The sequence below is a fragment of the Nansenia antarctica genome (genome assembly GCF_963989245.1).
Source record: "Nansenia antarctica genome assembly, chromosome: 7".
Taxonomy (NCBI): Eukaryota; Metazoa; Chordata; class Actinopteri; order Argentiniformes; family Microstomatidae; genus Nansenia; species Nansenia antarctica.
In genome coordinates this window covers 39,794,319-39,805,794 of record NC_137677.1, presented here as the reverse complement: position 1 = coordinate 39,805,794, position 11,476 = coordinate 39,794,319, and the positions used below count along the sequence as shown (strand labels likewise).

Here is an 11,476-nt window from a genome sequence, read left to right as displayed (position 1 = left end):
CTAAAAGAAAAAGCGGCCTAAATCTTTTTTTTTTTTTTTTTTTGAGAAATCTGCATGGTGGCGGAGGAAATTCCATCGTGGCGGTGCGCCACGATGAAATGCATGTAGAGGAAACACTGTACATCTACTACATCTACAACCCAGAAGGTTCCACCAGCCACCTCCCACCGTCTCACCACCTCAGACGTTATGGAAAGAACGCCACAGACAGCTGGGTTGGGGGGGGTGTTCTCTGAGTTGACTGTGTGTGTGTGTGTGTGTGTTTGTGTGTGTGTGTGTGTGTGTGTGTGTGTGTGTGTGTGTGTGTGTGTGTGTGTGTGTGTCTGTGTAGACTAGGGCTGCACGATTTGGGGAAAAAAATCTAATTGCGATTATTTGGAAAGATATTGCGATTGCGATTTAATTTGCGTTTTTTTTTTTAAAGCGACCCAAAGGAAGTTTTTGTAAAGTGTGGCCATATCTCCGCCTAGGAAGGTCGTATCAACGTGCAGTTTGTTTGTACGTCTTCAGGGGACTTAGAGGCTCCCTCCTCTAGCAGCCCCACAGCCCGAGCTACGAGTGAAAGAACTAAACTTACATTGGGTTGCTTTAAAGTTGGGTTGCTTTAAAGTTGGGTTGCTTTAAAGTCAAGCTTCAGATTAAAACATGTGATGGAGCATTACTAACCTGACTCAGATGGTTTGTTTCACACAACCATCTAGGAAAGCTTCATTGGAAGCTGTTTGGAAAAGGGCAGGTACTTTCAACAATACTTGGCAGGTGATTGGATGAATCTGTCTATCACCTTCTATCATGGGCTAATTTCAGAGAGCATTACCACATGATGCCATCAAACTGTTAACTGCTCTAATTCTAATGCTGAGAACTTATGTTTTTTTTAAACAGCTGCCATTTTGTTTCTCTCAAGTGTCTTTTTTTTTTAACAATTCCAATATGAAAATAAAATAGGACCTTTCTACAAACAAGGTTATTTAATTATGGCTCAGGAGCAGCATCTAAATATTGCACATACTGCAATCAAGTTAAATAAAGTGATATTTAATAAAAATGTCCAGTAAAAAAGAATAGGTCCTTTCTGTAAACATTGAAATAGATCAAGCAGGAAAGTATACCGTTTGCCGGCAACTCTTCAACTCGTCGTAATGTATGAAGTGCACGGCTCGACCGCAGATCGGTTGTTGTTGCATAGTACTCGACATGTTTCAGCTCCGTACGTGCGGGATGGAATCACATTATCTTTTATCCAGCGTTTGGATTAGTTTTTTAAACCCTTCGTTGCTCACAGTGTTAATAGACACCATGTCTTTATAAAGCGAGGTAATGCGTGATGGAATTGGTTATTTTACGGTGCCTTCGTGAGCCCCTTTCATCCAGCGTAACAGCCGCAAACAACTCTAAAACACTAGTTTGCTTAACGTTAGACTGGGCTACGGGACGTTCACTTAACTCTCCGTCATAGAGCTGCCCGTGGTACTTTTTCAAGTGCTGATACAGGTTTGTGGTGTTGCCTCTGGATGTAGAGATTGTTCCACGACAGGTCGTGCGCAACACCTGCTTTTGTTGCACATCTGTCGTCCTAAACCCGAAATACTTACAACAGAAGTGCTGTTTTTCTTCGGGACTAAATCGTTGCTTCTGGCTCTGCTGAAGCCATTTATCCACACCATGAATGTTGCTAGCTACTGAAACGTCTTCACAGATTCACACCTGAGTGTTTCATGTGCAGTGTTGTTCTTGGGTGTGTGCGTTCATTGACGTTGAATCCGACGCGCTGTATAATGTATCCCAAATCGCAGGCTTTGCGATTTGCTAATCGCACCATCTCAAATCAGGTTTCGATTTAAAATCGATTAATCGTGCAGCCCTAGTGTAGACACAGTGCTGGCAGAGCTGGGGTTGGAGCTGCAGCTGCACTGCGAGGGGAACAGCGCCCCCTACAGCCCCGTGGTGGGAGAGCCCTGCTGCGCCCTGTTCTTTGGTAGGAGACACGCACTATGACATCACTATGACATCACTATGACACAACTGACACCACTGACACTACTATGACATCACTATGACACAACTATGACATCACTATGACACAACTGACATCACTGACACTACTATGACATCACTCACCACCACTGACATCACTCACCACCACTGTGACATCACTTCCACCACTATGACATCACTACCACCACTATGACATCACTACCACCACCATGACATCACTACCACCACTATGACATCACTACCACCACTATGACATCACTACCACCACTATGACATCACTACCATCGCTATGACATCATTACCACCACTATGACATCACTACCACCACTATAGCCTGATTTATACTCCTGCGTCGAATTTACGCGCGGCTACGCCGTAGCCTACGCGAGGGCTCCAAGTTTATAGTTCTACGTTGGTCCGCGGAGGGAGGATGGATGGATGGATGGATGGATGAATGGATTTGTGGATGGACGGATGGACGGATGGACGGATGGATGGATGGATGGATTTGTGGATGGATGGATGACAATGTGTGGCCAAATCACCTCAAGTAGCTAACAACCAAGTCAATGTGAGGTTGACGTAGCCATGCGATGTCTGAACTCATTTGACTGTCTATATGAACTACATTGACTGTCTTGATTCCAGATCACGCTGCACAGAAGATTGAATGGTGGAGTGAACCCAAGGAACCACAGAGCACAACACACTCAAAGAGCGTCAACGGTACGCCCGCCTTAGTGCTCTACCCAAGCAGTCAGCAGACCCTGCTTACTGACTACTTCTCACACATCATACTGATACCGTCTCAAAAGCTGTAGCTTGTTTACATTTACATTTTGGCATTTAGCTTGTAGAATAGAGTTCCGGGCAGCTGAGAGGAAATGGAGAAAAAAACTGCCTCCCCGATGACCTTAACCCTTATCCCTCTCTCACCCTCTCCTCCTCAACCACACCTCCTCTGCGTCAGCTGTTAAAGCGTCCGACTGCCATTCCAAAATATAATCCTAGTCTATTAATCTTGTTGCATTCAAGAGATAGAACTCATAGGAATTACTGAGGCCTGGACTACACGTATATAGAGATTTTTTTAAGCTGATATTTTCGTCCTCGTTCAAAAAATAAATTTAAAAAACTCCACAAAACACCACAAAAATATCTCTGTCCATACGAAAAGCCCAAACTGAACACGATCTGTCAAATACCGTAGAAGAACGTTATGGGAATGCGCAGTCAGTTGTAATCAAACGGCGGCAGTGACTCAAAACGTAAACAGACCAAACTCTTTGAAACAGTACAGTACAAAAAAAAAAGAGTACAAAACAGACAGAAAAGCAAGTTATGGTGGCCAAGAAGAAAGCAAAACGTTTTTTTTATTATTTTGTGTGGACCGACGTTGAAGTTGAGCCATTGTTGCTGTTGACGACCGTTTTGCTTCAATGCGCATGTGTGAACGGCTCGACGCTTGACGTCATTGCATCAACACCAGCTCCGTTTAACATAACCACACTGATCCACTCAATCGGATATTTTTTTATTTCTTCACTTTTTTATCCGTTTAGAGAAATCTCCGTCTATGTGAGTGAAAACACTGTGTTCATGTGGTTGAGAGGCCCACTTGTGCAACAAAAATGTGCGTTTAGAAAAATATCCATATACGTGTAGTGTATCCATACGTCCAGCCCTGAGTCTGCCAATAGAACACAGGGAAACAATGTTGACATCCTGCCTTGTTTGAAGATGGTGGTGACATTTTATATTGATTTGATTTGACTGATCTGTTTTATTTCAGGTCCTTACAACCAATGCTGCTGCTACGTGGACCTGAAGAGAAAGGTGAGAGAGTCGTCCTTTCTTCCTAAACGCCTTCTTCTTCTTCGTCGTATGGGTTGTTGTTTTCCTCTCCACTCCACCAGGCTCGGGGCCGAGGGGCTACCCTTTTACCACCCCGAGACCTGGTTGAGGGGCTCACCCGGGCTATATTTCTGGACACGTTAGAATAGGATGTTAGAATTTTGCTTTTGATGGGGTAGACCGGTTCATGAGGCACTGTTCAAGAATCAATAGTTCTCGGTCACCGCAGGGGGACACCACACGGGACATGAGGCCGATCTCCTCCACCAAGTATTCTAACAGGAGCTTTCTGGGATGGGAGCGCGTCGATCTGGTGGTGGTCGTGTCCTTGAAATGGGCAGGGTGAAAGACTGGGTCTCTATCCCATCTCCCAAACGAAGGGAGTTCAGTTTGCTCCGGCTCCTTGCAGAAGTGAGAGGTTCCTGCATCTTTTAGCGGAGGTCTTTTATTTTTATTATTATTATTATTATTATTATTATTGGCTTCGGGGAGACGGGGAACCTGCAGGACCAGAGGACGCACTTGTGGAGAGGAACCCCGCGTGTCCGCTATCGGTGGGTTGAAAAGGGATTCCAACCGAATAGCACATGGTGTGTAATTCAACCAGATTGTTATGCTTAAAACTGTTTTATGTGTAGGATTTTTTAGGCAGGTCTGAATTTAGCTGAAATACCGTGTCATGTTTTTAAAGCTTTTTTGTCCATCAGAATGCTGCTGTTTCTGCTCATAGAGACACTGGCGTGGTGTGAGACCTGCTGTTGTTCTGTATTCACCCGGCGGCTGTGCGTGTTTTTGAGATTGATTTGACTGTAACTGTCAGACGAGCGAAACGTTGGGATGTATCGTGTAATCATTTACTTTGACTTCTGATTCCGGTGATTTGTTGCAGGCAATTGGCCCATGCTTGTTGCTTTGGTTTGTAAGGAGATCATATCCGAATTGTCCGAATGATACAGTCTATGTGTTTGATTTGAAGAATCTAATACTATGTGCATGACAACCCTCGTGTACAGAAGGTTCAGAGATAGGAAATGTTAGGATATTTATAGCATAGAGTACAGCACAGTGTTTTATTTGTATAGTATAGTAGTATAGTATAGTGGATAGTGTACATAGCCTTTATTTATGTAAACCAGCTCTTTTCCCTTCTTGTTTTTAGTATTTTTTTTTCTAGCACCAGGGGAGCCCCCCCCTCCTAAATTTCGTTGTATGGTACCTGTACTGTATTAATGACAATAAAGACCATTCATTCATTGATTCATTCATTCATATTATGTCATATTATGATCAGAGAGTGGTTTATGCGCATGCGCGCGTGTGTCTCTGCTGGTGTTTGCAAGCGCCTGGACGTCAAAGCTTAATGCTGCGGTTACAGTTTGATCTGCCAATCAAATAAAAAAAAAGAACATTTTGATCTCTTTCAGTAGAAAATAAAAATACAATATGGAAAAGTATAGATACCCAGTTTACTTCGAGGTTGACAATCTGGACTCAGAGCAGAAGGAGAAGGTAACAAGGTATTTTCAGGTTCGCCGTAAATCAGGTGGCGGATATTGCGGACCGGTAGAGAAAGTTCATGACAATATATTCAAGATCGCATTTATTGAGCGAACAGGTAAGGAACATAATATCACAATCAATCTGTTACTCCTCCAATATATTCCTAATACCCGATACCGATGCAATAGCCTACTGGGCTACTATCGCAAAATATATAAACATGTTTGATTCAGAAGTGAAAGTGAAAGCTCTGATTATGCGTTTGATTATTATTGATCGTTTGATTATTTTAAGAATAATACCTGGACTTAATGAATTACAAAGGCTTTTGCGTTTGATTGACTACTTTTTATATCATGTCTAAAATCTATTAGTTAAAGTTTCTATTTCACATTGCCACATCATGCATCCGTGGTCACGGAATTTTGGTTTTGGACCCTACTAGTAGCTCCACCATAAACCTTGAAACAACAACCATCATCAGAATCAGAATCTTAATCTGGAGCATCATTCTGGAATGTAAACATGGTAGGACAAATGCCTGTGGTGCAAAGGTAACTCAAGAAGTTACAGAAAATTCTGTGCTGAGTATACAATAGGCTAGGTGCACGATCTCCACTACTTCCTGAAAGGCACCTGGCATGAACATATCCTGTCTCACTCTATTGGTTTAATTGATTAATCAGCTGTGCGGTAAACCGTTGGAACACACAGTGCACAGCTGATTAATCAATTAAACCAATAGAGTGAGACAGGATATGTTCATGCCAGGTGCCTTTCAGGAAGTAGTGGAGATCGTGCACCTAGCCTATTGAAATGAAGACCAACGTGCATCTTGTATGATAAGTAGTTCGATGTGAAATCATTTATGCACGATGTGTATGCATTAATTTGGGAAATAGCTGATGCTTGGTCATACCTTATACTACCATCTTCAATAAATCACTTTTCAAGACCACATTTGTTAATGCTCAAATGTGGTGCTAAATCTAAGAGTGCTAGCTGTAATCAAAGTGTCAGCATACTGTTGCAATTTTATAATATACTATGAGCTATATTAGCATGTAGCCAACTGTATGCACTTTAAAAGCCTATATGGACCAATGCTAATGTGAAGCTTTCACTAAAACATTCTAATGCCAACATCTGATTAAGTCACTGCATGAACACATCACCTTACAATGGTGTTCATTTATAATCATACGCTAGCTGAATATATTGAGCAACATCAACAGCACAGTGAGGGCCGGAGGGCAGCAATAAAATAATAGAATAGATTGTCAGGGAGAGAAACATTGCTGGTAGCATTCATAAGTCATAAGACCTACAGTATAATAAAAAAGGAGTACAAATACTACTTGTTTTATTTCATGTGTTTTATTTTGGGAAGAACTTTATTGAGCATCAACATCAGAAGGGAGCTCCATTTAAAAGAAAATGTTGTTTTAATCTTGGATGAAACTGATCAGAGATTAAATAAAAACATTGGTAAGGCAAAAGCATTGTTAAATAAAAGAGGTATTTTCTTTCACTGTTACAGCAAAGTTCACTAAAATGGTCTAATGCATGGAAATTCACGTTTCGTATATATCAATGTCAGACATTGACATCTAATCATGTTTGGTAATGCACAGACAAAAACAAAAAAACAAATGTTTGGCAATTTCACAAGGTACATTTTGTAACATAACCAGCAAACTAATATGTTGACTAATACTCTTCTCCCTCCTCACCCTCTTCAAAGGAATCAATGCCCACCTCTTCATAATCCTTCTCCAGGGCGGCCATGTCTTCTCTGGCCTCAGAGAACTCTCCCTCCTCCATGCCCTCACCCACATACCAGTGCACGAAGGCCCGCTTGGCGTACATCAGGTCAAACTTGTGGTCCAGACGGGCCCAGGCCTCAGCGATGGCGGTGGTGTTGCTCAGCATGCACACAGCCCTCTGGACCTTGGCCAAGTCTCCTCCAGGAACCACCGTAGGGGGCTGGTAGTTGATCCCCACCTTGAAGCCAGTAGGACACCAGTCCACAAACTGGATGCTCCTCTTGGTTTTGATGGCAGCAATGGCAGTGTTGACATCTTTGGGCACCACATCTCCACGGTAGAGCAAGCAACATGCCATGTATTTGCCGTGACGAGGGTCACACTTCACCATCTGATTGGATGTTTCAAAGCAGGAGTTGGTGATCTCGGATACTGACAGCTGCTCGTGGTAGGCCTTCTCAGCAGAGATGACTGGGGCATAGGTGGCCAGAGGGAAGTGGATACGAGGGTAGGGCACCAAGTTGGTCTGGAACTCGGTCAGATCAACATTGAGAGCTCCATCGAAGCGCAGAGAGGCTGTGATAGAGGAAACGATTTGGCTGATAAGCTTGTTGAGATTGGTGTAGGACGGACGTTCGATATCGAGGTTCCTACGACAGATGTCATAGATGGCCTCATTGTCCACCATGAAGGCACAGTCAGAGTGCTCCAGGGTGGTGTGGGTGGTCAGGATGGAGTTGTAGGGCTCCACCACAGCAGTGGATACCTGGGGGGCTGGGTAGATAGCAAACTCCAGTTTGGACTTTTTGCCAAAGTCGACAGAGAGACGTTCCATCAGCAGAGAGGTGAACCCAGAGCCAGTGCCCCCTCCAAAGCTGTGGAAGACAAGGAACCCTTGGAGACCAGTGCACTGGTCAGCCTGGTGGGAAGAATAGTACAGTCATTCAAACAGACAGGTACTGGCCTGCATTGTGTGCATCTTAAGAGACAGAATGGCCTTCAAGGGGAGAAGTATTTATTGAGGAGCCAAGGGTCACTGAAGAACTCTTACCAGTTTACGGATCCTGTCAAGGACGGAATCGATGATCTCCTTTCCGACGGTGTAGTGCCCTCGGGCGTAGTTGTTGGCAGCATCCTCCTTACCCGAGATAAGCTGCTCGGGGTGGAAAAGCTGGCGATAGGTACCTGTACGCACCTCATCTGAAGACAATAGACCAAATACGTCAAAAAACAGATTGTAATACCTTAGTATGTCTCTCAAACTCACTTCCTTTCAGTACACCTTTACACTCAAACTTACCAATAACGGTGGGCTCCAGGTCGACAAAAATGGCGCGGGGAACGTACTTGCCAGCGCCCGTATCGCTGAAGAAAGTGGTGAAGGAGTCGTCCTTTCCGCCCGTGGTAGATTTGCTGGGCATGTGTCCGTCCGGCTGGATGCCGTGCTCCAGACAGTACAGCTCCCAGCAGGTGTTGCCCATTTGGACACCAGCCTGGCCCACGTGAACAGAGATACACTCACGCTGTGCACAGGGAGAGGAGGGAAATTAAGAGATTGAATTAGAGTGGGTAGATCCACATGAATTAAACAGTGGTGATAATAACACATCATCAATGATACGGGAGTGCATCCGAAAGTCAATTTTAAGTCTAAACGTATGCGGTCCAATTCACTACTGTATGTCCGTAGTGGACTCCAAAGTTGGATGGGTCTTTTCATGATTTCCTGATGAGACAGCGATGTCTCCACTAGAGGGAGGTAGAAAGCTGGAGAGAACATGGTAGCGTGGTGTGAGCAGGCAAGTTCTGCAGCTGTTATTGGGGCTCATGTCAGTGACATTCTGCTATACACATGTAGGCACAGAAGGCCTGTTGTGAGGGAGGCCAGACCAGAACCAACTTCCATTTCCCTTCTAACAACTTATTTGTGTTAGCCTCTCCCATTAAACACACATACAGCAGAGGACTGTTCTGATGCAATGGGCAGGCCAGACAGCTTTTAGGTGGCCTGACAGGTTTGTCAGAGAGGACCAGGGAGCCGTACGGCATGGTTGGTATAAGTATGTCAACATAGCTAACACACCACATGGAAAATGAAAACCTGTTCTCATTAGACAAAGTTAGTAGACCTAGTACTCAGTTTCAAAACATGTTCTCCTGTGCCATGGTAACTGAACACAAACCAAGGGTCTTCTCTGGTATTCTGCCACCGACGTGACTGCAGAGATAACAACAAGAACCACCTGAAACATAGTGTCGACTCATTCTTCACATTCCACAGTAGCAAGGGCAGTCCCTGCTGAGGACAGCAGTTCCAGTGCAACACATCTCTCCTCCTTCAAAGAGAGAACTAGGCCAGCCGCCGGCCTTCTGATGCCTCAACATCAGCTGCTAAAATATAGCCTACTTCAACCAACATCAAAGCCTCCATTCATCAGAGATCAGGGAACAGAACACTGATGAACAAAAGAGAAGTTCCACCGTCCAAATCTGCATGACAATGAGTCAGCTACCGTATACTGGCCTAGATATGCCGAGTCATAGGTCCCCCCAATGTCAGCCTCCACAGATCAGATAACTGATTACACCTATGACCCTGTTCCTCCATCGTGGAACTGGGTAATAATCCCCCCCCCCCAGCCTGGACACTATTTTTACCATGTCCCATTCCAGCTGCCGTCCCTCCTCCCCCAAGAGGGATGGAGTTCCCCAGGGGGAAGAGGCCCTCGCCTAGTTTGGCAAGCTTGCCAGATCAGCAGGACGAAAGGCTATTTCTGTGAAAACTCAGCATCTGTTGTTAACTTAACTCTGTAGACCTGACTCCCTTAACCTGACACTTCGATAACTTGACTTACTCACTAGTCAATCAGTCAGAAATACAGCAGAAAGGACATTAAAACCAGTACTTGCTCTAAAGTGATTATGCCACGCTCCTATCATAGTGCAGCAGACAGTCCCCATTCACATTGTGACTAACCGTTGAAAGGGTGTGTCAATGGACACTAACCACAGAGCGAGAGAGATTACAACCCTGTAGTCACTGTGGTGCAGAGCATGCAAGCAGGAGAGTCATAGAACAGCCCATAATAACTTATATTTACCGTACTGGCCACATGATGGGTATGTAGTAATGACAAACTAAGATGACATGAATCAGAAGGTTTAGCCTATATGTATTGGATTCAATGTAGCTGACAATGTTATTCCAGATATGTTATTGTAATAACCATGTTTGAGAAATATGGGAGCTCATTGCTGTTGTAAGTTAGTGTAAGCTGCAACGTTGTAGGCTTCTGCAGATGTGTGTAGATTCAGTAGGTTACATTTTGCAAAACAATGAACCCAACCATTAACACATCTGCGGTTCCAGCTCTGTGCAGAAAGAGCAAGTTGGTTCTTGATTGAGTGTCAAATGAGACACACCCTAAGCAAATATTTGTGCAATTAGGCCTACAGCCAACTCCAATGGATACACCCACTCAGACCCCCAAGTTCAATCTGTGCAAAATGTTAATATGTACACAGTAGCTATTCGGGATGAGTAGTTTTCATATTACACTTACAATAGATGAAAAGCTGGATTAATTGAAACACAGCGACAAATTAGGTTTTTGGTGCATTTTCGATGCGTCATAGCTGCATTGCACCGTCTGTCGGATTCTTTTGGGGGAGTAATGAATAGTCTACCGTAATGAATAGTCTACCGCGCACAGTAATGAATAGTCTACCGTAATGAATAGTCTACCGCGCACAGTAATGAATAGTCTACCGTAATGAATAGTCTACCGCAGAGTAATGAATAGTCTACCGTAATGAATAGTCTACCGCGCACAGCTGTCGGTTACCCAGGATTATTTTGGAAATAGGCGAGGTCAGTTGTGCCGGTGGTCTCGAAATGACGAAAAAAACAAGCAGACACTGTCCGTAGAGTCTGCGAATTGATAGAAATAATAGATCATCTAGATAGATCATCTAATGCAATGAAACAAAACAGTACAAACTAAATAGTTTGTTTAAATGCATACACCCCAAATGTTACCTCTCGAAATAAAAAGATACACTTACCATTGTGCTTTTGAACTCTCAGTGTCTTCTTTAAAAGAAACAGATGTTAGTTAAATGTCTTTCTTTCGTTGGTGGACTTCTCACAGCGCCCGTCAATGTGGTCTCCGGGAGTCAGTTCTGCCAGGTGGGAAGCCACGGCACGCTATATTCAATATGGGAGTGACGTCATCATTCTGCACTCCTCCCACTTCTATACATTTGATTGGGAATTTAGCTTTTTTCCTCATTTCAATTTAAATTAATGTCTATGAAAACTGCTTTTTATAGAAACACATCCCTATTTCGGGTTAGTA

The 11,476-nt window shown here is 43.8% G+C and overlaps 1 protein-coding gene across 1 annotated transcript; it reads right to left on the bottom strand.

Moving 5' to 3' along the window:
• Positions 1-7,062: 7,062 nt before the first annotated feature.
• On the bottom strand, positions 7,063-8,638 carry LOC308162186 (tubulin alpha chain-like; the record flags this gene model as incomplete). Its single annotated transcript, XM_080536305.1, has 3 exons — positions 8,419-8,638; positions 8,170-8,318; positions 7,063-8,037 (listed from the first exon to the last, which is right to left on the bottom strand). The coding sequence occupies exons 1-3, from the start codon at positions 8,597-8,599 to the stop codon at positions 7,063-7,065; spliced, it is 1,305 nt and encodes a 434-aa protein (XP_080392431.1). The 5' UTR covers positions 8,600-8,638.
• Positions 8,639-11,476: the final 2,838 nt, after the last annotated feature.